Source organism: Piliocolobus tephrosceles, chromosome 19 (assembly GCF_002776525.5).
Source record: "Piliocolobus tephrosceles isolate RC106 chromosome 19, ASM277652v3, whole genome shotgun sequence".
Lineage (NCBI taxonomy): Eukaryota > Metazoa > Chordata > Mammalia > Primates > Cercopithecidae > Piliocolobus > Piliocolobus tephrosceles.
In genome coordinates, this window is record NC_045452.1 from 11,702,007 (window position 1) to 11,727,790 (window position 25,784).

A 25,784-nucleotide genomic window follows, 5' to 3' on the forward strand; every position below is an offset into this window, starting at 1 on the left:
ATATATATATATAATTTGTCAAACAAAAAAAGGAAGTAAGAACTGGGGAAAAGGCTGGGTGTGGTGGCTTACACCTGTAACCCCAGCACTTTGGGAGGCCAAGGTGGGCAGATCACTGGAGGCCAGGAGTTTGAGACCAGCCTGGCCAACATGGTGAAACCCCATGTCTACTAAAATACTAAAAATACAATAATAATAATAATAATAATCAGGCATGGTGGCGGACACCTGTAATCCCAGCTACTTAGGAGGCTGAGGCACGAGAATCGCTTGAACCCAGGAGGCAGAGGTTGCCAAGAGCCAAGATCGCACAGCTGCACTCCAGCCTGGGCGAGAGCAAGATTCCGTCTCAAAAAGAAAAAAAAAAAAAAAGAACTGCGGAAAAGACTGTCGGAGTCATTTGAAAGTCAGCAAAGGATTAGCTCAAGAACCCAGGCCCTGGAGGACTGCTTGAGCCCAGGAGGTCTAGGCTGCAGTAAGCTGTGATGGTGCCACTGCACTTCAGCCTGGGCAACAGAGCAAGACTCAATCTCAAAAAAAAAGAAAAAAAAAAACAGAAAGAACACAGGCCCCTATACCCCTAGGCCAGGTCACTTGCAGGCTGTGTTCCTAAGGTGACTCAGAGTGCCCACCTTCCTCTGCACACCTCTCCTCTACCCACCACCCAAAAGAGGGGACACTTACTCCATGGGACCCAGACACACACCCCACCACGTTCAGGCAATTATTTCCAGACATAGACCAGGGCTCAGCAACCTTTGTCTTAAAGGGTCAGGTACTATTTTAGCCTTCATGGACCATCAAGGTCTCTGTCGTGACTACTTGATTCTATTATAATACACACCAAAAAAACTGAGACAATATGTAAATGAATGAGCGTGGCTGTGTTCCAATAAAGTTTTGTTTACAAAAACAGGCAGCTGGATGGATTCAGCAAATCAAAATTCAGGACATCCAGTTAAACTTGAACTTTAGTGTCCTGTATTTTATCTGCAACCCGAGCCTGGTGGGTAGCAGTGTGCAAATCCCTGGGCATAACTGGATTGGTGTGAACCTCGCAGCAATAGGAAAGAAAGCTGCCATTATGGAATGCTCTATAGTACAGAACACCGGGCTGGGTGCCTTCCTTGTATTAGCCCATCTGTCTTCCCAGCAGCCCTGTGAGATGAGACACAGGGTCTGCACTTTGCATATGAGGAAATGGGAACTCAGAGAAGAAAAGTCAGGAGTCCTGGTTCCCATAGCCAGTCAGGGACAGAACCAGGACCCACACCCAGGGCAGTCTGGCTCTAAAGCCTGCATCCTCTTACACCAGCCTCACTTCATGAAAACCAAGTCTCAGAGAGGTGAAGGGATATGTCCAGAGAGCACAGCAAGGGGGAGGCTGCCTGAGACCAGGAGGAAAGGCCTCCTAGCTTCCTACCCACTGAGCTATCCAGGGGCTGCCTAAAGCTTCTGTGTATGAACTTGCAGTTGTCATTGGCCTCTTGGGCTGTCACGTGAGTGTGCATAAGTGTGTTTGCAAGCATATACGCATACAAACAGGGGTCAGAGGCCGAGGAGCCCCACAGTCCGTTTCAAGAGAGCTGGCTCTTGTTCTTGTCGCCTTCTTCTTCTTCTCCTTCTTCTTCTTCTTCTTCTTCTTCTTCTTCTTCTTCTTCTTCTTCTTTCTTCTTTCTTCTTTCTTCTTCTTTTTTTGAGACAGTCTCGCTGTGTCACCAAGCTGGAGTGCAGTGATGCGATCTCAGCTCACTGCAACCCCCACCTCCCTACCCGACGCTCTTCCCATCTCTCAGCCTCCTGAGTAGCTGGGATTACAGGCACGCGTCACCACACCCAGCTAATTTTTATATTTTTAGTAGAGATGGGATTTCACCATGTTGGCCAGGATGGTCTCTATCTCTTGACCTTGTGATCAGCCCGCCTTGGCTCCCAAAGTGCTGGGATTACAGGCGTGAGGCACCGCGCCCGGCTGTCTTCTTTATCACCATAATCGGAGAGCTGGTGAGATGCTGAGAGGTGGTAGGTTAATTGATGGATTCCTTTGACCAGAGCTTCTCAGCCTCGGCACAGCTGACATTTTGGGCAAAATGATTCTTGGCGGTGGAGGGGGCTGTCCTGTGCATGGAGGCATGTTTAGCCGCACCCCTGGCCTCCACTTTCTAGATGCCAGCAGTACGTCACCGGTTATGCAAGACAACCAAAACTGTCTCCGGGCGTCGCAAAACGTCCGCTGGAAGCAAGATCGCCTCTGACCGAGAACTGGTGATTTTGACTCCCTGAGGTTTGAACATCCTCAAGGGCTCACCAGGGAACCTGCACTCATCCTCTGCTCTGGAGGCCATGAACCTCCCCAGGCCTTTGGCAAAGACATTCTGGGCACCCAAAATGGTACCAGGCATTATTGGGAAACCCTAAAAAGCAGAAGGAAGGGTTTGTCTCAGCCAAGCCGTGATAAAAATCTCTGTGGGCACAGGATGAACACCAGCTGATGCAGCCTGCTGTTCCGTAGACAGCAAACGATGCTCGAAGTCACAGGTCCCCGAACCTGCCTGTGCACCGGGTCACCCCAGGAGCTTGTTCTTTTCACGGACCCAAGTGGACTGTGGAGGGTGGTCCTGGAATCTGTCTTTTCCATGTTTCTTTCTTCCCCTGCTCAGCTGTGTTTCTCCCCAGCAGATGCTTGGGGCCAATTCCTGAAGACCCCTTGGAGGGAACCAAGCGGGGACCCCAGAGTTGCCAGCAAGGGAGGTGGTTTGGAGAAAGGACTTGGGGTGCATGAATCCTGCCACGTGGGTGGCTGACTTCCTTGCGTCAAGCTGGTCTGGTGGAGACAATGACCTCACCTGCTTGGAAGAGCCCTTGGCGGCTGCTTGGATCTGGGGTCGGGGAGGGGTCCCGAGGGCCAGACAGAGAGGAGCTTGGGGGCTGAGTACACCTCCCCCCGGCCTGGCTGCAGCCCAACATGGCTGCCTGTGGTCTGGCCCGGGAGCAAGGGACAGACCTCCCCCATGGCTGGCACCCGCTCAGCGGCCTCTTCCCAACCACGGTGGGGAAAGGGAGAGGGGCTGACGTGGGGCTGACCTCACGCCTGGCTCCCCCTCCTTCAGCGCCTCCCTTGGGGGGTTCCCTGCTGCTGGGAAGCTGGACCTCCTGTGGGAGAAATGGGGGAGGGGAGGCAAGCAGAGAATGTGGCAGGCTGAACTGAGCGGGGGACTCTGGGGGCTGGGGTGAGGGAGACAGAAAGACCCCCACACGTCTCTGTACTTTCTCTGCAGCCTCCAAGAGATCTAGGATTCCCCTTACTCCATGTGGAAGGGCTTATGAGAGTTTTAGAGACGATCAAGAATGGACAGCCCTGGGGGCAGCGTAAGAGGAGGCAGACTGGTCACTGACATTCAGCCGCTGCCCGGTCTGCTTACCCAGCCTGGCGGGCACCATCACATCTGCTTCCTACAATGGCTATCATGTGACAGATAAGGAAACTGAGGCACAGAGATTTTCAGAAACTTGCCTGAGCTCCCACAACTGGAAAAGATAAAGCCAGGATTCAAATCCAAGTGTGTCAGAGCCCTGGCCCTGTGCTGGGTGCTGCACACTAGCTCTTGTCTGATGAAATGAACAATGTCCTGAGAATCACAGTGAAATGCAGATTCCAAACCAGCAGTCTGAAGTTGGGCCAAGATTCTATATTTTGGCCAGACGTGGTGGCTTGCGCCTGTTATCCCAGCACTTTGGGAGGTCAAGTTGGGAGGATCACTTGAGACCAGGAATTTGAGAGCAGCCTGGGCAACATAGTGAGACCCCATCTCTACAAAAAATAAGTTAGCCAGGCTCAGTGGTGTGTGCCTATAGTCCTAGGTATTAGGAACGCTGAGGTGGGAAGATCACCTGAGCTCAGGAGTTCAAGGCTGCAGTGAGCTATAATTGTGTCACTGCACTCCAGCCTGGATGACAGAGCGAGGCCCAGTCTCTAAAATAACAAAAAACAAAAAATGTTCTGCATCTCTAAGCTCCCAGAGGTGTAGACACAACTGTCCTGTGCTCCATTCATTTTACCTAGTGTAGCGGGGCATGGGCATTTAATAAATGGAAGCTGTTATTGCTATTACCTACATAAAGTATATATCATGTGTTCTGTGCATAGTAGGGGCCAATAAACAGTAGGTCCTTATGAAACATGATGCTATAAAGGAAGAGTCTGGTGAATTCTAGAGCCCAGTAGACACCTGCAATTAGCCGGGTAAAGCGGCTCACACCTATAATCCCAGCACTTTCGGAGGCCGGGGCAGGCGGATCACTCGAGGTCAGGAGTTTGAGACCAGCCTAGGCAACATGGCAAAACCGCCTCTTTACTAAAAATACAAAATTAGCCAGGGGTGGTGGTGCATGCCTGTAGTCCCAGCTACTTGGGAGGCTGAGGGAGGAGAATCACTTCAACCCAGGAGGTAGAGGTTGCAGTGAGCCAAGATCACGCCATTGCACTCCAGCCTGGGCGACACAGTGAGACCCTGTCTCCAAAAAAAAAGAAAAGAAAAAAGAAAGCTACAATTGGAGTTCAGATGGACTTAGGAGAGTCAAACCTGAAAGAGGCAAAGAGCACATGATGGATGAGGTGACATTTGAACAGGCCCTTGAAGGATCAGAATTTTCTACATAGCAAAGGAGAAAGGGCAGTCTAAACAAAGGTTCTGTGACATTTCACAGACCTCCAAGCCACCACTATGGCCTAAGGGAAGCAAGCGGTTGTGAGCGAGGTGAGCCCAGAGGTTCCGTTGGACAGAACAAGCTACATGCTTTGTAAAATGAAAATGTCAGGCCCCTTGTTGAAAAACCATTAAGAATTCCTGCATGAGGGCCCTGGGCAGCTGCCCAGGCTGTGCACACGTGAAGTTAGCCTTGAAGCTGGGAACTAGGTCCACAAGGACCTACCCAGTCAGCAGCTTGAGCAGGCATTTTAAAGTCTTTTGAAGTGAGGAGATGGTTCGGTCAGACTGGAAGGCTGGAGGCAGGGGGATGGGTCTGAAGGCTGTTGCAGCAGTGCAGGCCGAGTCCAGGACACAGAGGAGGGAATAGCCCGAGCCACATGGAGGCTGATTTGGACACATTTGGTGCAGGTAGCATATGGGTCTTGGAAAGATATGGGTGTGTTTGTGTCCCAAGGCTGCCTAACACATTACCACGAACCGAGTGGCTTGAAACAATAGACATTTATTCTCTCACTGTTCTGGAGGCCAGAAGTCAGAAATCAAAGGGTCAGTAGGGCCATGCTCCCTCCAAGGCTCTGAGGGAGGAGCCTTCCCTGTCTTTTCCAGCTTTTGGTGGCCCTAAGCGTTCCTTGACTTGCTGCCGATCACTCCGATCTCAGCCTGTCTTCACATGACCTTCTCCTCTTCTCTCCTTTCTGTGTCTCTCATGACACTTGTCTTGCATTTAGGGCTCACCCAGAAATCCAGGATGATCTCACTTCAAGATCCTTAACTGAATTACATCTGCAAAGATTCTTTCTCCAAATAAGGTCACATTCTGGGGATTAGGACTCAGCTATATCTTTTCTGGGGGGCTACCATTTAACCCCCTACAGTGGGAGGTGCAGGTGAGGCTCCTGTCTGAGATAGGGCAGGGAAAGCAGGGAGGGGAGGAGGCTGAGAGCTCTGGACCCGCAGGCCGCCGGTGTCTGGGCCTTGCCTATGGCACGCTTCTCATCTATCTGCAAAGAACAGTCCTTCAGGGAAATGGGAGTGTGCCAGCTGGCTCGCTGGGAGGTGGGGCCTGAGTGAGTGGGCCAGGAAAGAGCCTGCTGACAGGTAGGGCCCATCCCGGCTTTGATTCATTGACCGTCTGGGCAGGAGCTGGACCGATCCGCTAGGAATTACAAAAATGCTTCGCACATATTTTCCTCTCGCTGGTGGTTTTCTGCTCGGTTTAACCCCTGCTGGGCCCCCAATCCCATTGCTTGTCTGTGTCTGCGGCTGTGGCTCTCTCTCTGCATCTCACCCACCCCCCCAGCCCCAGACAATCTCTCTTCACATCCCCTCCCCTCTCCCCCAGTCATTGACTCTTGGCTGGAGTGGGCAGGGCTTGACCACGTCCTCATAATTGAAATTTTTGGCTTCCAAAGCAGGGTGGTGCTTCCCCAAGTCAAAGGGACGGATTCAAGCTGAGGCCTCTGCTAGGGCAGGAGGAAGCTTGAGAAATGTCCTGGATGCCAAAGCCAATGACCAGGAAAAGACTTTTGCCTGGGTCCCAGAGGACCCAAGTGGCCTTGTAATGAAGCAGACTTAAGGCAACTGATCCCCAATTTCCTGCCCCAGTCATGTTGCCTTCCTTCCTGCCCCTGCCTCATGGCATTCGCAGACTCTTCCCAGAGGGAGGAAGTCCTTCATCAATAAAAAGTGTTTTAAACTACTGGAGTCAAGGCAGAAGCTTCTGAGGCACTCTCAGTCCCTGTTCCACCTTCAAAAGTCCACCCTTAGTTAGGCTAAAGCCCCAGTTTGTGCCTGTATCCTCCTGGCCCTTGTAGGACCCCTTTCATTGGACTGTGTCTTAGTCCATTTCAGTTGCTGTAACAGAATATCACAGACTGGGTAATTTAAAGAAAAGAAGTTTATTTCACTCATGGTTCTGGAGGCTGGGAAGTGCAAAAACATGGCACCAGCATCTGGTGAGGAACTTTTTGCTGTGTCATGACGTGGCAGAAGACGTCACATGGTGAGAGCTGGTGTGTACATTAGGTCAGGTCTTTTTTCCTCTTCTTCTAACCACCAGTCCCCATGATAAGGGCCCCCCACTGATGATCTTACCTAATCCCAATTACCTCCCAAAGGATCCACCACCAATCAACATATGGATTTGGGGATTAGGTTTCCAACACATGAAATTTGCTGGACACATTCAAATCATAGCAAACTTCATTGGATATCGGGCACCAGCTTTGGCAAAGATGGCTGCAGAAACAGCCCTCCAAAAATCCACATGCCTGTGCAGAAGGCTGTGGCTAGAGAAGAGGGCATCACATCATCCCTGTCCCCCTATGAGTCTCTAGGGAGAAACTCCCTTTCGAAACCAGTCCCAGGACAGGCTCTGCTTTCCCTGAGACTCCTCTTTTTTGATTATGAGAATCACATAACAAGATCACATTTCCATTTTTCTTTCGGCTGCCAGGAATCTCAGAGCCAACTTTGAAGCTCAGCCATGCCAATTATGTGGCCCCTTGTGACCTGGAACATTTATTTTCTTTCTTTCTGTGGTCTTAGTTTTCTCACTCTGTTTATATCCTCGCTCATCCTGATTCTCTATTTTATCAGCAATTTCATTAGGTACCTTCTGCTATAAGCTGCTTTACATGCTGTTTGGAATAAAGAGGACTGTAAATAGGGAAATAAATACATCGTGGTTCCACTATGATGTTAATATTTATTACTGAAAATGTGATTGTTTAGCAAAATTAATGAATTCCCATCCTGCATTGTCTTTGAATTTCGAATGGAGGTTACCCGGGAGACTCTCTTTCTTCTGCTAGTAACCCTTGAGCTCCTGTAGATCTAACGCCTGGTGCACAGAGGGCCTTGCCAGTCTTGACCAGGTGAGTGGATGGTGTTGACCATAAAGATGAGGAAACATCAACAGCATCTCTCACAAGCTGAGTGATGTCAGGGTACCCTCTGCCTCCCTGGGCTTCAGTTTCCTTATGTGAAATAGAGGGAGTCACCCAGCCACAGCCTCACTGAGTAGTTGGGAGGATCTCGTGATGGGTGAGAAGATGTTTTGTGAACTGTAAGATGTAGGGCCTCGTAGAGCCCATGGGCTTATGTATCCTGTGGGTAGCTGTTGGCAGTTGTTCTCTTGGGATTGGAGGAAGGGTGGCGCCATGTCCTGTTGAACTCCTGAGAGCCGGCTGGGCAAGAGGGCTGCCCCGCTGGCTCTACCACATGCCTGGGGTCAAGGGGCCTCTCTCTCAAGGCATCCTCTGGGCCCGAGACTCAAGTTACCATGAGGGGATCAGACAACTAGTAGGACATTTGTCTGCCAGGCTCGGCCCCTCCCCATCCACCTGGCCCCGACCTTGAACTCAGGGCTGTCAGAATCCTCCTTCCCACATTCACTGGGAGAGAGCGGCCCCTTCCCCTGCAAAGAGGGCACCAAGTGTCTGAGACGCATTCCGCTTGGACCATCTGCACCCTTGAAGGAGCGGAATTCACGAGGCATTTCTATTTCCCTACTTGTAATTCCTTCGGACAACCTTGCCAAGTAGATGAGATGGCATTCGTCACTGATGATTCTTGCAATTTTCAAGATAAGACAGCTGAGCTCACTAAAAGGGTCACAGGACTGCATCGGGGAGCACCAGGCCCGGCATCCCGGCTGGCCTCAGGGGCAGGGCCTTCTCAGCAAAGCAAACACCTCCCTTCTCCCACTTTTTCCCACAAAGTGATTGTTTTTGCCTCTCTTTGGAGGGTGACCCAATAACCAATTAACAGTCATTTGTTCTATTTGGCCAGGGCAGGGCCCTCTCCCAGACTGGAGAGAGGCAGGGAGTAACCCCAGGCCCTGGCCCCCCCAGCCAGTCACCCAAGACATTGCTGTCATTCTCCACCTTTCTGTGCTTTGCCATTGGTTTTGTTTTCCTCTAGTTTCCTAGTAAAGGTTGCTTTTGAAAAGCTTCAACCTTGTCTCTCTGAGAAGAGGGGAGGGGTGTTTCCACCCCTGGGCGGCGGGGGAGGACATTGTGGGGTGTGGCCCAGGGCTTGAGCCAGCCTCCCAGAGACTGGGCGGGAGACTTCAGGGGAAGACTCAGAAACAGCTGTGGGCCTGCCGGCCTCTCCCTCCCAAGCTACTGCCTTCCCGGCCCTTGGCCATTTGCACTTGGCGTGGGGGACTCCTGAGGAATGAGAGATGAAAGCACAGGGTGGCCTTTCTCCGACTTTAACGTGCACACGAGTCTCCCGGGATCTTGTTGATGTGCACATTCTGATTCTGCAGGTCTGGGGGTGAGGCCAAGATTCTGCACTGCTAATCAACTTCCAGGTGAGGTGAAGGTTGGGCCATGTTGTTGAATGCAGTCCCTTCACGGCACAGAGAGGAGAGGGGACCACAGCCCGAGCCCCCTGCTGCCTCCCAGAGCGAGGCTCTCCCCAGTGTGGCCTCACTGCCCTCTATGTGCCTCATCCATCACATACATCCTCATTGTCCCTCCCAGCCTGTGAGCTTTTAGAAGGTATTGCAACCCGGCACAGGAGCTGACACTTATAAATATTCAAGCAAGTAGGTGACTCTCAGAAACATTGCCCAGACCCCCGAAATAAATCTCGGCTCAGGGAGCCCCAGACCCACACCCCAGAGCAAAGAGCAGGGAGACATTTGGGGCCGCTCCAGAGTCTCAGTGTCTGTGGCTTCCCAGTTCTGACCTTGAATTCCCCCAGGAAGGTATTGCAGAGGGCTGGGAAGAAGGTTGCAGTGGAAGGGGATTCAGTTCCCAGATGGGCAGCGGGAAGAGGAACAGAATCAGGGCAGGCAGAGTCCTCCTTGGTTCTGGCCCCCGTGTGCCGTGTGATTCTGAGTAGGACCACCTGTCTCCTCCTGCTCTGGGGCCATTTGAGTTGTCCTGTTATGTCCCTCTGAATGGTCAACGGGTCATTCCTGGGCAACAGAGACCTTGGCAGCTGGTATCTTCCGGGTCCTCGAAGTCTCATGTAGGGGAAAGATCATGCGATCTGGAGGTGAAGGAATGGCCCTAACTGGCCCTAAACACTTCGGGTGCCCCTGGGCACGTGGCTTCATGGCTCTGAGCCTCGAATTCCTCTTCTGGTATGTGGGGATAGCAACTCCTGGGGATCCCATGAGATTAAGTGAGGAGTTGGGGGGACGAGCTGAGATATCACACGGCCCCCCCTTTACTTCTTCTTCTTCTTCTTTTTTTTTTTTTTTTGAGATAGGGTCTTCCTCTGTCACCCAGGCTGCAGTGCGGTGGTGCAATCATGGCTCATTGCAGCCTCAACCTCCTGAGATCAAGGGATCCTCCCACCTCAGCACCCCGAGTAGCTGGGACCACAGACGCATACCACAGCATCTGGCTGATGTTTGTATATTTTGTAGACAGGTTTCACCATGTTGGCCAGGCTGATCTCGAAATCCTGGGCTCAAACGATCCACCTGCCTCAGACTCCCAAAGTACTGGGATTACAGGAGTAACCTACTGCGGCCGGCACCCCCTTTACCTCGGAACAATCCGTCTCTTTCCTTGGGGGCCCCCCATGATCTAGACACCACCCACCTCGTTCTGCCTTGGCCAAAATACCACCTAACTGCCCCCACCCATGCCGGGTGCCCCTCCCCCACCCTCCTCTGCTCTTCGCTGAGTCCCACTTGGCTGGTGCCCAGGACAGTGACAGTCCCAACCCTTCCAGCCCATCTCCCCACATCAGTACACTCCGGAGAGCCAACCAAGAGTAGATTCTTTATTCATTTATCTTTTTTTCTTAAAAAAAAAAGTATTCATTTGGTATAAAAAATAAATATTTTAAATATGACATTGAATAAATAAAAATAATCTGTCAGTATGAAACATCCCCACAGGGTACATTCATCAAAGAGGAATTTGTCACCCAAGGCCAAGTGCTTTACAGTGGAAAGGAAGGAGGGAAACCCCTAAGGCCGCACGGTGGGCCCACGGAGCTAGCACGTGGGCGGGACTGAAGGCTGGATGCCGGGATTGGGGTGAGGAACTAGAGATGATTCGAAGGCAGGAGCATCTGTACCATCTGCAGGGAAACGCTACCTCCCCGGGTGCCAGAGCTCCAACCCCACACACTATGCCTACTCTGGAGAGCCGTCAAGGCAGAGCTGGACTGGCTGGGTCAGGGTGGAAGTGCCCCAAGTCAAGGACAAGGAGGACAATGGGGACGATGGGGAGGAGAGACAGGTAAACTAGCAGTGCTTTTTTAGAAAATGTTTAAATAATAAATAAGGGCCCAGCGCTGGAGACGTCTCTCTTGGTAAACTACAAAATGACTGTCCCTCTCTCTTCCTCTGGCCAGGCCCAGGTGTGATCCACACCAGCAGATAAAAAGGGAAGAGGAACTCAGCTCCTGGTCCGGCAGAGCTGTTTCACGCAAAGGCTCCATGATTCAGTGATGCTGTGCAGAGTGGACGCCGAGCTGCCGGATGGGATCTGGAGGAAGCACTGAGGATGGGTACCATGGGTCCGAGTCCAGGCTGGGCAGGAGAGCGACTCAGAGCCAGGGCCTCCAGGTGGTCCCGGCACAGAACACCCAAGTCCACAGGGAGATGAGGTGATGGGCGAGTCAGCCGGGCGCACCGGGTGGAATCAGCAACTCTGGTTTCCAGGCAAGTTTGTCTTTCTTGAAGCCCATCTTGGGGGAGTGCAGCCCACCCCAAGCTAAGCCAGATGGAGCAGGAAGGGGAAGGTGGCCCCTGCATCCTGGACAAGGGTGAGCGTGGCCAAAATCTCAACAGCCACATCCTCATCTTGCCGTTGGGATGGACAGATGGACAACTCCCGGCCGCACCCTCCACCCCAACCCCAGGCCTCAGGACCTGCCTGCACGCTGCCCATGCGCCATCCAGGTAAAGTGCTTAGAGAGCGACAGGGAAAGGTGCAAAGTGAGTGAAAAGTACCATAATTAGTACCATCATCTTGTCAGAGGAACTTGGAGGCCGGCAGCCCACTCAGGGTTTGAGAAGAAGCCAGAACACTGCTCTGAGCAGCTGCCCTGATTCGGCTGCCTCCCTCCCTCCCCTGCTCTCAGACTGGAGGGCGTTTCTCCACTTGCCTGGCCCCAGCACAAAGAAAGAGATCGGGTTCCCGGCCTGGGAGCCCAGACATGGGTGGGAGTGGGATGGGGGTGGGGCAGGAGGGCCCACAGCTTCCTGGTCTGAGTCCCAGGCGCCTGCAGCCTCCCTCTCCTCCTCTTGGGAGCAGTGGGCAGCTGATCCCCCCCGTCTCCCCCACCTTCCTGGGGTCTGGCCCAGCCAGGCCCCCCCACCCTCTATGGGTGTCCGGGCCACCGGAGGAGCTTCCCTGCTGTGTGGGAGCACGCTGGGTGCTGGGGCAGGATTGTTCCAGGGCACTATTTCAGAGGCAACATGGGGACACAGAAACAGGGACAGGGTAGGCCACAAGGACTGTCTTGCCCACAGCTCCAGGGGGCACAATTTCAACCAGGAGCAGTGCCCCTCGCAACACAATGCTGGGGCGCCTGAGAACAGTGTGAACCAGCCCCCTGGAACCAAGACAGAAAGGCACCCGGCCTCTCCACAAACTGGCCCAGCCCCTGCAGCCTGGACCCTGACACCCCAAAGCAAGTCACAGTAGGGGATGGGGGTGGAGCCAGGCCCCGCACTCCCACTCAGGCCTCCCCATTCTCTCAGATACGACCCTTCTCTGAGCTTCACCCATAAGGCTTATTCCACTTGTAACATTGTCGACTTCCAGACCAGGCCCTGCTAAGCCCTGGCCCTGGCGCTTGTGTCGGGAGCCATCATCATATTTTGCTGAGTAGGGACCAGGGAAAGGGGAATTAACTTTGCCACTGAAAGCACCAATAAGTTAATATAAATAGGATATCATAATAAATAGAAATCATTCCGGGTCAGACGCACGCTTGAAGCTCAGGGTTCCCTGAGACCCTGACCTCAAGTTCTGCTGTCCCTTTGCCCTGGGGACCAGAGAAGGCCTCCGGTCCCCCTCAAGTACCTCTGTGTGACCTCACACAAGGCCTCCCAGGGCCTCAGATGTGAGCTGCTACTCTGAGCTACCCTAGCCCCTCCTTACAGACTCTTACCCAGAGGAAGACCCTGGGTCCTTCAGAACCTCTGCACCTGACTTAGCAACCTGCCCCTGCCCTACCCACCTCCACAAACCCCTGCTGTAGGTTCAGCCATCAGACCCTGGCCAACCCAGGCTGTAAGGAAGATCACGAGGAAGAGAAGGAAGAACCCACCAAAGCTTTCGGGGCCTCTCCTCCTCCCAGCGTCTTCCTTCCCAGACCTGAAGGTGGCTTCTTTGCCTCCCCAAGAGCCTGAATGCCAAGTGACCTCCTTCTGGAAACTTCTGCCTGACTGTTCCTATGCCCAAGTTCTCTGATCATCCCCAAAAGAAGACAGCCTCCCATCCCAGAGGCCCCTCTCTATCTTCCACTCATCAAACTTCTAGGGGACAAGGAGTCCTTTGGGACCCTAGCCCCTCTGGCCCACCTAAGTCCCAACCTAAGGGGCAGCAAAGGCACAGATGGTGATCATTGGCCAGGGGCTGGTCCACTCCCCGGGGCCCTGCTGTCTCGCTGTGGTCAGGGCTGTTGTAGATGACTGTGTAGTTTGCCCACTGCACAAAGTGAGCAAGAAGCCAAAGGGACAAGTGGAGGCAGAAGTCCAGCCCACGCTCCCCAGTCCACAATCTCCCAGAGGAAGGGGCACCTTCTTCTAGCTCCCTCCCTATGGAAGTTTCCACTCTGCTCAGCTTCATCACAGCCCAGCCCAGAGTGCAGTGGACTGGCCAGGCACCCTCGGGGTCTGCCAGCAGCCCCCATTTGGGTTTAGCCATGCCCTGGGCCCCAGCCACTCTAGGACAGGCCCCCACATCTGGACCTCACTCCTGAGATCCTTCGGTTCACAGCACGCTTCAAGACCTCTTGCTAGAAGGCCTGGGCCAACACGGCGATGGTCTCCTTATACTTCCCCAGGAGCTGACAGCCCAGCTTCTTCTTCTGGAAGACGTCCTTACCCGAGGTGTCAGGGCCATAGGTCACGTCCACATGGCCCACGTGGTACTTGCTGCACAGGCGGCACAGCACGTTGCTAAGGAGGCCTCGCAGGATGTCAGCAGTGGCGTTGAGCTTGCTATGGAGGCTGAGGGCACTGGGGTTGAGGATCTTCTGGTCCCGGGTGATGTTGCCCAGGGAGGTGCCGAGGTACACGACTACGCGGTACAGCTCCACCAGCTTGGCCTTCTCCGTGCCGTTGGCGTGGAAGGGTGGGAAGTCCGTCACGTTGGGGCCACACAGCTTGTCCAGGTTGTTGGGGAACGGCTCCCCCTGGGCTGTGTACTAAGGGGCAGAGGGCAGGTGACGTGGGAGTCAGGGGTCTGTGTCCCAGCCCTGCCGCCAACCCTTTGGGCAAGCTCTTGAGTCTCAGTTTCCCCATCTAGCGCATGAGGACCCAACTCCTTGCCCTGTAAGCATCTAGAATTGTCATGAGAGCCAAAAGTAATTGTAGTGTGAGTGTCCTTGCTAAAGATCAAAGCCTAAGCCAAGCCAAGTCATCATCATCATCATCACCACCCTAAGGGGACAGAAGGGAAAACGCGGTGTCTAGCCCCAGCTGGGGCACCACACACAAGTACTTCCATCCCTGCACTCACGATGCTCCAGGGCGCCCCTCCACGCCCAGCACCCACAGCCCACTGCCTCTCAACCGCATCTCCCTGGTGCCTCACGCGCATTTCCCCTCCATCCCTCCCTCCCTGCAGCAGGACAATCACAAGACAAGAAGTGCCAGGCCCCCACCTTTGCACCCAGCTCTCCCCTTGCTCACTGGGCACCCTGAGGAAGCTTCCCTGGGAAGCGTGGGCAGGAAGTGGCAGGAGTCTGCGGGTGGTTTAATCAAGCCATTCTCTCCTTCCAGCCCCAAAAGGTGCCCTCAACCCAGATCAGGACACCCCCTAATGATATTTACAAGCCCCCTCCCTGCCATCTTCTGTCAGTATCTCAGGGGTAACTTACATAGAGAATAAAGAGGGCATTGGCACTGCCATTGAGCTGTGCCAGTTGGCTCCTGATCTGGTTCATGAGGTTGTTGTGACATGGGTGGCGTATGGCACAGGTGGCGTTGACAGGGGTGATGGGGAGGGGGCTCCCTGCCCCATGTTTCCAGTGCAGAACCAGCAGCAGGGGCACAACTCCTGGGGACAGGCAGGAACAAGCCATGAGTAGAAAGGCAGGGAAGGGTGGCCTGGGGTCATGGCACACCGGATGGGGGTCCGGCAAGGGTCGCATGGGAGAGGACTCCTGGTTCCTCCTCACCACCTGCAGCTGTCTTCCTGGGGCCTAGTCTTCACTCTGTCACTCCATGTGTTTCTCTGCTGCCCTCTCTCTACCTTAGCTCTCCCTGCTCTCTTCTGGGATGACAGAAAGACGAGGGCAAGACGCAAGCCATTTCCACCAGAAGGGTGCAGGGTCCAGGAGGGACTCCCAGCCATCCCACCCTTTCCCTCAGGAAGGCAAAGGCCCTAAGGCCCCCGGCCCTCTGGCTGGAAGGCACCAGGCCACAGGCCCAGCAGGCGCCAGCAAGGAGATCCCTGCTTCCCACCTCCCAGGGTGGCCCAGGTTCCTCAGCAGCGCTTCCCACTCACTGGTCCATTGCAGCCCAAATCTCCCAAGTCAGGCACCCATGGGGACCACGGGGCATGGGGGAGTGGGGAGGAGTCCTCGGCTGATCCTCGTCTCCCTCCCAAACCTGCCACTTGATTCTGGCTCCCTGGCCAATTGCCCCCGATTCTGCCCCCATCCCCATCATCCTCTATCTCTTCCTTCCCTAGTGTCCCCCATCTCGCTCAAGTTCACCCCATTTCTGCCTGGCTGTCCCCACTCTCCATCCCCAAATCATCATTCAAAACTCCCTGTTCCCCCAGCTCTGGACAGCCCCTGACTCCATGCCTTCTCCCGATTCATCTGCTGTCCCTTGTCGCAGGGGTTCCCCTCCCCCCAACACACACACCGGCTCAGGGAGGGAAAGGAAATGGTGCACCAGGAGAGAGAAAAGGCAAAAGGTCACAGGCAGTCGGGTGGGCGGGGAGGAAGGAAAGTGAAAGGTGACAGGAAAGCTGGGAGCTGTCCCGACATGTCCTGGCTTGCCCCTCCCCCAGGGGGGCCTGTTCTCCCCACTCCCCCAAGCCCCCTTAGACGCCTTTCCAGGGCTCCGCAGAAGGGCATCTGAAGGTGGTGGGGGCCGGGGTCAGCGGGTGAGTGAGGCTGGAGACCTCCCCCGGATCCCCCATGCTGGGACAGCGGGGACGAGGGCAGCCTCAAGTTCACTTCTCCTGGGTCCCCTGTTCGTCCCAGCATCCCCAGGCAGTGCTGAGGCCCCGGGGTGGCTGCGGGAGGGGGGCCACACCCCTATATCTCACCTAGCGCAGACCACACGCTTCCAGACACCAGCAGATGGAGGCGGCACCTGCTCCCGTCCCAGGCCGGAGTTTGCAAGCTGCTCGCCGCCCGCGCCCCTCCCTGGGAGCAGCCCGGGACCGCGGTTGGAAAGGAGAAAGCGGAAAGAAAGAAAGAAAAGAAAAAGAGAGAGGGAGAGTGAATCTGCGAAAAAGCGCAGAGGGAAGAGCAGCCAGCGAGAGTGTTGGGAGCGAGGAGGAGGAGGAGGAGGAGGCGAGGGGGAGGAAGAGGAGGAAGAGGAAGGCTCGGCGCCCCCTCCCTCGCCGCCAACCTGCCGCGGGGCGTACGGTGCTTGGGACCATGTGCCCGCGCTCGCTCCGGGCCGCCACCCCGCGCCTCCGGTGGCTGCGCGGGCGCCCCAAGCGTCCGTGTGTCTGCGGCGGGTGGGCGTCCGGTTCGCGCTACCAAGTGCCCCAAGTTGCCGCCGCGCCCCGCAGCGGGGACGCGAAGCCGGCGCGGGGCGGGTGTATTTACCTGCCGCCAAGACCTTCATTATGGGCTGCACTTCAGAGGGCCTTGGAGGAAACCTCAGATGCCGGCAGTTTTCAGAGGTTCATGCTCAAATGGGGAATTTGCCTGATTTATATACCGGAGCCTGTGTTGTAAGACAGAAACAGCTATATTTAGCCGGGATCCCCAGTCCAGGAAGTTGTTTGAGGTGCATCATAGGAAATTATGAATGGAAGAAAGTGAGAGTGAAGGGGGGGGGGCAAGGGGGGGGGGGAGGGTGGGGAGAACAGACTTTTTCCCTCTTCTAAGAATTTGATTGATAAAATTATAATGAAGCCTTCGACAAAACGCCCTGCGGTTTTCCTGCCTGGTTTGTCCCAGGAGTTGTCTGAAGATGGGCATCGCCAGGAGGGGGCCCCTGGCCGAGTCAGCAGGGGTCCCAGCAGTGGGCGCCCCAGACGGTCCTGACTCACCTGGGTTTGGGGAGGTAGCGAGTCTGGACTAGCAGATGGAGACTGGCCTCTGTGCCCCCTGGTTGGGGGGCTTTAGGGGGGCAGTGGGAGGAGGAGGGCTGGGGCTTGGCTGAGAAGGAGGCTCCAGGAGGAGGGGCCGGGGCTGGCGTGGACTTTAGACGGTCATAAAGTGGAACTGAACATGGGCGCTGGAAGCCACCCCAGAGGTAGCCTCCGCCAATCTGCCCATTGCCACTGGGCTCCAAGGGGCTCCGAGGGGAACGCGTTGCCCAGGGCCCCAGAGGGTCAGGCCTCCAGACACCACCAGTGCACTGGCCCTGCTGACCACTGTACCTGTGAGGCTGGGGAAGGAGCTAGGAAGACATGGGGGTAGGGGTGGCTGTGACTCAGTTCTGTCCGGACACTCTGGGAAGGTGCTTCTGGGAAGGTGGTCCAGCATTTCTATTCTGAAGTGGGACCGAGAGAGGCTTGGCGAAATCATACCCCAGTTTCCTCCTCAGGGTGCTGATTGATGGCTGGGGAAACAGAAGTGGCTGGTCCCTTCCAGACCTGCCTTGGAAGCCCCTTGGAGCTCAGCCTCAGAGAATGATGGAGGTCCCCAAAAAGTGCTTCTAGAGGCTCTTCTGAAGCCAGGCGATTTGTGAATGAGGAAGGGCAGGAAGGAGTAGTGGGGAGCAGGGCAAAATGAGCACAGGGACACCTCCAAGAAAGGCAACAGAAAAGTGAAAATAAATACACCCTACGAGATGCGGGAGCGCTGGCCAGACGGCATGCCATAATCTGGGGCCATGCCATCTCTAAAGCTGCCAGGGGACCCCCCAGTACCAGGAGAGGATTTAGTCCCCTGGGGCCCCTTCCCAGCCCTTCCGCCCAACCCTGACCTGAGATCAAGGTGTGCGAGTTGGTTTTCCAAGGCCAGGGAGCTCCTGCAGCCTTGCCCGGGTCCCCACCACCCCCTCGCCCATCCTCCATGCCCCCAGCTCCTGCCTCTTGCCACATCCCGGACCTGCCCAGCCACGCGTTCCTCCTTCATCATGCCAGGACGAGCCCTGGTGCCTGCTGCCATTCCCCACCACACACACACCCTGCTTTATCTAGGCTCTTGCCCCCCCATTCTCTCCCAGCAGGGCCTCAGATGTGAGGTGATAAAACTGCCTATCCCAGCTGGCACGTCCCGAACTGGCTCTCCTTCCTCCTTCCTGCCTCCCACCCCACACCTTGTCTCTTCTTTAAGGGACCATGGAGGGCCCCACTTGGCACTTACTGCTCCTATACACTTGCTCTGGGGTCAACGTACACTACTAGGAGACCCACCTGCCCTGGCCTGGCTCAGGCAATCCCACGTCCCAGGACACCCCAACTCAACCCTACTTCTTACCCCTCCCCCAGCATCTCTTGCACAAGGACCTGACCACTCAGAGCACGTGAACTCTGGACCAGCCCCCAGCCCCATCCCACATCACCTAGACCCCTGTCACCTAACTCAGCCTGGCTTTCCTGACCTGGACCCCAAATCCACGTGACCAGGGGCTCACTGTGGCCTCCACCTATCAAACCCCCATCGCCCGGCCTGAGTCTCTCATTAGGCTCAAGAGTGCTCCTGCAGCCACCCCTACATCCACCACCATGCTGCCCAGTGTCTCCCCTGCATCCTTCCAAGTGGACCCCCGAGTCTTGCATGCCTTCTGGCAAGCCAGATCCCACATCAGCCCTATAATCCACCCCTGATCGCTGTTTAATCTCAGCCCCACCCCACAGGAAACAGGAAGTGAGGACAGGGTCTAGAAGACACTGACACTAGGGCCACTTAACCCCAGCCCTGACTGAGGCCCCTCCAGTGCCTCAGTTTCCCCTCCTCTCACGGTACCTGACTTGGTTTGTGCTCCCCAAGTGCTCTGGGCCCCTCGGTGCCCCAGGCCCAGCCTCCCCCTCCTGTCCATGTTCAGGCACCACCTGCTCTGGGCCTCTGGAGGGAAGGCCGGGCAGGGTCTCGGAGCCGCAAGTCCGTGTGCCGCCTGCAACGTGGCTGCGGCCCCCAGGAATCAGCCGCCCAGGCTACGCTCCAGGCCCACTTTGGTCTCTGGGAGTTTGTTTTCTTCCCTCCCTCTCTATGCTGTGTGTGTGTTCCCCGCCCCCGGCCGGCTCCCTCATGGAAGGCACCCTCCCTTCTTGGCTGCCGTCTCCCAGGGTCACGACCCCAGGCCCCACCCTGGAGTGGCAGCCCCAGCCTGGCCCCTTCCAGCTGTGACTTCATCCACAGCCTGTCCTGCTCCTGCAGATGGGGCCTGCTGGGGATTTGACCGGTCTCAGGGTGAGCAGGACAGTCCCAGCCACATGGGACCCCCTGATATTGAGCAGGAGTTACCAGGCCAGAACCCGGGAGTGCTGTCTCCAGGTGGCTGTGCCATCCAACTCATCACGGCTCTCCAGGAAGTGAGTGCACCCTCTAGCACGTTCAGCTACCCAGCTGCTTGTTTTCTGCTGATTTTTACCTGCCATCCACAAGTCTCTCCTGGAATATCACAGCTGCTTATTGTTCAGATGGGGAAACTGAGGCTCAGAGAGGTGAAGATACTATGTGTGGCTCACACAAAGAGTTAACAACAGAGCCAGGTCTGGAACCCCAGCTTCTGTCTTGCAGGCCACAGCAATCCCTGCAGCACCTCTTGCTCCCAGAGAGTGAAGGGCATGGCAGGTGTGCTCGGGCCACCTTCCTCCAGGAAGCCTTCCCTGCCTCCCACAGCCCCGACCAGCTCACATCGGCCTTGTCCTACCCACTCTTGTTTCAAGTGGGGGCGAGTCTTATTCCTCAACCTTTGAGAGCTCAGTGGGGTCTGAGACTCACTTGTACTCTTGACAGCACCTGGCTCAGGGTTATACCTTGACATGAATAGAGGTAAAGTATTTTTTGAGAAAGCATTTTACAGTTTCCAAAAACCGTCAGTGCCAAGTCTCTTACGGAAAGGAGACAAAGAGGTCTGAGGGTTTGAAGAATGGACTCTGGCCTCATTCAGAACCAGGTTGGAGGTTTGGCTCTGCCAGTTATGAGCTAAGGGACTTTGGGGAAGGGACTACCACCTCCTGGCCTCAGTTTCTTCAGCTATAAAATGGGAATAATGGTACCGCCATTGTGGGTTTGCTCTGAGGGCTCAGGGCTCAGCATGGTTCTGGGCACCCAGCAAGCTGCCTCTCTGCATATCACCACCCACTGTGCTGACCTCCCTGTGAAGCAAGGGTTCTTGTCCCCATTTGACAGATGGGGACACTTGGGTCCATGCCAGGGTGCTGAGTGGGGAAGGCTGGGCAGGAGCAAGACCTCTCAAGCCTCTGCTGATGGTAAATCGAGGCAAGATACCCACGTAGCCTCCAGCTTCAAGGGTGCCCCAGAAAGATCAGACCGGTTGTGGAAGGGGGCTGGCGGGGCAGTGTGCTCACTCCCTCAGAGCCCCCTTCCTGGCCCTTCACCACCCCCACCCCAAGCCTGATCTGAGGACAGCAGCTGACCTGGCCTTACCGCCCCCAGAAGCTGATTCACCCCCAGGCCCCAACTGAGAAGGAAGGAGACAAACTCAGCTCTGAGGGGCTTGAATCACCAGCCCCCCCCTGCAAAGTCCGGGGGGGGGGGGGGGGGCGGGGGTGGGGTCAGCCCCCTGCCTGTCTGTCTCTTTCCTGGACCCCGGGGCTCTCAGCAGAGAGGGCAGCATGGCAGTGGCATGGGCAGGGGTGGGACGGGAGGTCCCCTCACAGTCAGGCATTATGTGTGGGCAGCCAGCAGCGGTTACTCACCAGGTAAGCAGCTCTCCGGGCACTGGGGAATTCCCCAAGACCGGTGACCCAGAAACAGCGCTCCGGGCACCCCTGGCTGCCCAGTCTGTCCTCCCTCCTTCCTTCCCCAGCCCCTCTGGCCCTGGTACCTGGAAAATGAGCAGAGTCCTCAGGTGGGCCTAGGAAGGAAGTGGGGGTCCTGAGGGTGGGTCCCAGGCCCAGGGCTGGTGAGGGGTGGCCAGAGGAGATGGGGAAACTCAGGAATGCCTGGCACAGCCCAGCCAATTGGGCATCCTGGCCAAAAAGGCAAGAGCACCACACTCTTCGATGCTTGAGGAGTGACAGTGTAATGCCACCAGCGGACCGTGCCTCTACTGTTCTCAGCCCAGTGGTGTGGGTTCAAATCCCTCCTGCCCCAACCACCAGCTATGTGGCCCGGGGCAATGCCCTTCCTCTCTCACAGCCTCAGTTTCCCCTCTGCAAATGAGGATGCTGTTGTAACAGCTTCATGGGGCCACCACTGGGATGTTTCCTGGGAAATGTGGACAAACGCCTGATGCGTGGCAGCCATTCTAATAGGATCTGGCTATGGCCGAAGAAGAAGTTCAAACCCCAGACCGAGTCAGGGGCTTGGGTTAGGGCTGGGTCCCGTGGTCAGCGCAGTGGGGTCTGAGAGTCAGGGCAGGAGGTGGCGCCTGGGTCCTCTCAGTTAATGGAGTCTGGTGTGGGTTTTAGGAGAGTGGGCAGCATCTCAGAGCCTTGCGGGGGAAATAAGCAGTACTCCCCCCATCGCTGGGCCCTGGAGAGCCCAGCTGTCTTCTGGGGGCTCTTGAGGTCCAGATGCTGGGCCTATCGCCTGCCCCTTCTCACCCTTACCGGATCCAGTCTCTGGCAGCGACCAGCAGTATCCCCTCAAGGCCAAGGAGAAGCCAGAAGCCACCCTGGCCTTCTGCCAACTGCTCCCATCATCACCCTGACATTTCCCGACCGATTGTGTCAGGAATCAACCCCCTGGAGATGAATCAGAGTGACTGCATTTTTTTTCTTCATTTCTGATAGAAATTGCAAGGGAAGCAGCAGCCCCTGATCATTGGCAGGGCCAACCAGAGGCCTGGCTGTGGCGTTGCGTGGGGCCGGTCCCCCACAGGGCTCTGTAGAATGGTTTGCTGTCTACCTCAGCCATCAGCATTTCGTGAGCATGGCCTTTGAGACTCTGCAAGCACTTTTACCTCCCCCAGGCTCTCCCGGAATCTCGAACTAGCCTGAGACCATTGCAGGCAGATGTAGGGAGAGCAGTGTTTTCACACTGCGGGCCTCTGCCTCTGCGAGGGCCATGGATTCAATTAGAGGGTTGCCACCAGCACTTTCAAAAAGGAAATGGAACAGCGAAATCACTTGGCATCGCCCAGAGCCAGGGCGAGGATTGCTCCGTGAAACTTTTTTTCCGGTTGCCTGTGTGTGTCTGTATCTGCATCCTCATCTGGTTGCAAGGTGCAATGTATTTCTTACTGTGGGTGGCAGTCAAAAACATTTGCAAGCCGCTGGTATCGATGTTGAAAGCCAGGCCCAGAGGGGCTGAGGAGTGACTTGCCCAAGGTCACTCAGCAGTGTCTCATGGGGCTCCTGACTTCCCTTCCAGCTCTGGAATGGGCCAGAGGTGCCGCAGGGTAGGATGGGGCGGGGCTGAGCAGGTGCTCAACGTGGGGGACCTGGCAGCACCCTGTGCCGTGACAAAGGCCTCCCAGAGCCCAGCCGCTCACTGTCCACTCCCTTCCGCAGCCTCAGACCCCTGGGCTCTCTGCCGTGCCCCATCCCACCTGGGTGGAGCCCAGGACGGTCACAGGCCTTTGTTTCCTACTCCACCAGGGAGCCTTTCATCCTCACCGCAGGGTGCGGGAAGAGGAAGTGGACACAGCCACCTTCCCAGGGCGGCCCGAGGCCAGGAGCCCCAGCCTGCAGTAGAGGGCGCACACTTGGGCTCCCTGTGGCCCTGGGACGTGGCTGAGTGTGCTTGCCTGTCTGTCTGAGTCTGAGTGGGCATTTGCCTGAGCATGCGTGTGTAGTGAGTGCCTCTGTGAGCATGCCTGTGTCTGGTACCGTGTGTGCGTGTGTGGTGTGTGCAAGTGTGTGCAAGTGTGTGGATCTGCTTGTACCTTTTGCTTTGTGTGGCTGAGAGAGAGCAGATGGTGTACATCTCTGGCTGCTCTTGTGAGTTCTCTGTGTGGTTGTGTGAGTGTGTGTGTGTGTGTGCGCGCGCACGTGCCCATGGGCATGAAGCCAGTGCGACTGTGTGTCTGGCCTCGTGTCTGCCTGAGTTTGTGTGGGACTGTGGATCCCTGGGCACGAGGGCTAGGTGAGCAGGGCGGTCTAACCCTGGGCGTGCACACGTGCATTTCTGAGCCTCCAGGTCTGCGTGTGCCCCGGCGTGTGTCTCCAACAATCCCTGCTCCTCGCCCTCCAACCCCCGCCCCTGGGAACCATGTGGCAGCCTCACGTCACAGGGGCCACCAGCAGCTGGCTTCCTCCCTACCCCGCCCCAGCCCCTCCTCCCCACACCACCCTGGCCACCCTGACTCTTGGCACAGGGACAAAGCTGATGTCAGAGGCGAGCTGACAGCTTTCTTCTCCCACTGGATTTTCCAAAAGAGAGACCACAGCGGCCCCTATTAAATAATTGCAGGGCTGGGGGGTAAAGGAGGGACGTGTCACTCAATGATTTCCTGGACTCGGAGGCCATAAACAGAACAGGAAGCAGCCCAAGGACCTATTCAGCCTGAAACTGGCCGTGCAGAGGTGTGGCCCTGGCCTTCTCTCCTTCCCCTCCCCCCACCAAGACACTGGGGCTACCCTGACCTGTCCCAGCGCCCAGGGGAGCCTGAGGGATTGTTCTGAGGATGGTGGGTGGGAGGGTGATGGGAGCCTCCGGTCTGGCGACGGTGATGACATGGAAAGAATAAAGTGGTCCCATCCCACTGGGTGGGGAGGATGGAGGGGCGAGACCTGGCTGAGGTCGGACTATCCTCTTCCCTGGGAAGAGAAGGAAGAGTGAGCTTCCTGGGGTGAGGGGAGGGATGGGGCCAGGTTGGGGAGCCGCTGGTGGGACCTGGGATTGGAGGGGCCAGGCCTCCCTCTGTGTTTTGCAACTGCGGCATGATACCTGTCCCCCACCTCCTGCACCTTTGGGTCCCCCTAGACCTCCAGGACCCTCCCAGCCCGGAGTAGTGCCCTTCCTGGGGTTCAGGCCCCCAAGGCTTTCATAAGCCTCTCTCCCACCCCCTCCCCACAAAACCAAGCATTACCAAGTGCTCACCAGAAGCCCCTGGGCTCAAGTCCTGACCCCCATTCTCTGAGGGAGGCATTTTAATCCTCATTTGACAGACTTGGAAACTGAGGCTCACAGAGTGGAATGATTTGTGCCGGGTCACACAGTGTGTAACGGAGCCAGGTCTCCACCCCAGCCCCCTACCCCCAGCCTCCCTAAAACAGGACCCTGGAGGCCCAGGTGTGGTCTGAGCAGCCAGGTCCAGGGGGTCCCCGCAGAGTCACTCCCCGGAGAGCCCCTCCTTCTGCCTGGACCAGGCCGCCCGGTGGCTGATAAGCCACCGGACTGCATGACACAATCCTGCTCTGATCTTCTGCCCAGCCGAGCCTCCGCCCCCACCCCACCCCTGGACCCTGTTTCCATCTCCTCCCTTTCTGGATGGGACCAACGCCTGGGTCTGGTGTCACTCACGGTGGGCTGTCCAGAGAGCCAGATTCTCTGTGAACCTCTCGGCTGTCAAGGTCTCTCCTAAGTCCACCCTAGCCAGAGGGCTGGCAGCAGGGGACCCTTGCAGAGGGAGGACAGTGGCCTGTGCCTCCCCACCCTCAGAGGGCCCACGTGCCAGGTGGGGGTGGAGGACTTAGGGCCTGTCTTGGCCCCTACTGGCTTCAGCGTCCCCCCTTGGTAAAGGAAAAGCTCGGAGAAGAGATAAGGCTGCGCCGTGGAGGGGAGGAGGCTAAGTGGGCTCTGGAATCAGCCACACCCCAGGTCCAGGCCCACCTCGGCCACTTACAAACTGTGCAATCTTGGGCAGGTGGCCTCATCGCTCAGGCCTCAGTTCCAATGTCTACCAAATGGGGGAACAGTGTTGTCAACCTGTGAGGTCAGCGATGTCCTCCACAAAGGCTGGCCAGCACGGAAGACATGCCTTGGTTATTGATATTGCTATTATTTGAGACAGGGACTCATTCTGTTGCCCAGGCTGGAGTGCAGTAGTGCCACCATAGCTCACTGCAGCCTCAATCACACCTGCTCAAGCAAGCCTCCTGCTTCAGCCTCCCAAAGTGCTGGGATTACAGGCATGAGCCACCGCACCAGGCTGTGTTGTTATTATCTTAGCTATGGGGGCCAGAGAGGGGAAGTCGCTTCTCCAAGGCCACACAGCAAATTAGTGGCACATTCCCAATAGTATGTGGACTGGTGACCTCCCAGGGAGCTGGGAGCCCTGGGTTTCAGTCCTGATTTGCTTGTGAGATCTCCAGAAGGAAGCTTCTCAGAGTCTCAGTTTCCCTTTCTAGATAAGTCCACGAGTCCCAAAGTGTCTAGAAAAGCTTCTCTGGGGCTGGGCGTGGTGGCTCATGCCTGTAATCCCAACACTTTGGGAAGCCGAGGTGGGCAGATCACCTGAGGTCCGGAGTTCAAGACGAGCCTGACCAACATGGAGAAACCCCGTCTCTACTAAAAATACAAAATTAGCCAGGTGTGGTGGCGCATGCCTGTAATCCCAGCTACTCGGGAGGCTGAGGCACGAGAATCGCTTGAAACCAGGAGGCAGAGGTTGCAGTGAGCCAAGATCACACCATTGCACTCCAGCCTGGGCAACAAGAGTGAAACTCCGTCTCAAAAAAACAAAAGACAAAAAAACACGGGGGAACA

General features: G+C 56.1%; 1 protein-coding gene across 1 annotated transcript; it reads right to left on the reverse strand.

Annotated features, from left to right (window-relative positions):
• Window positions 1–10,442: 10,442 nt before the first annotated feature.
• On the reverse strand, window positions 10,443–16,330 carry LIF (LIF interleukin 6 family cytokine). The gene is made up of 3 exons (XM_023190735.3): window positions 16,142–16,330; window positions 14,739–14,917; window positions 10,443–14,063 (listed from the first exon to the last, which is right to left on the reverse strand). The coding sequence occupies exons 2-3, from the start codon at window positions 14,802–14,804 to the stop codon at window positions 13,653–13,655; spliced, it is 477 nt and encodes a 158-aa protein (XP_023046503.1). The 5' UTR covers window positions 14,805–14,917; window positions 16,142–16,330; the 3' UTR covers window positions 10,443–13,652.
• Window positions 16,331–25,784: the final 9,454 nt, after the last annotated feature.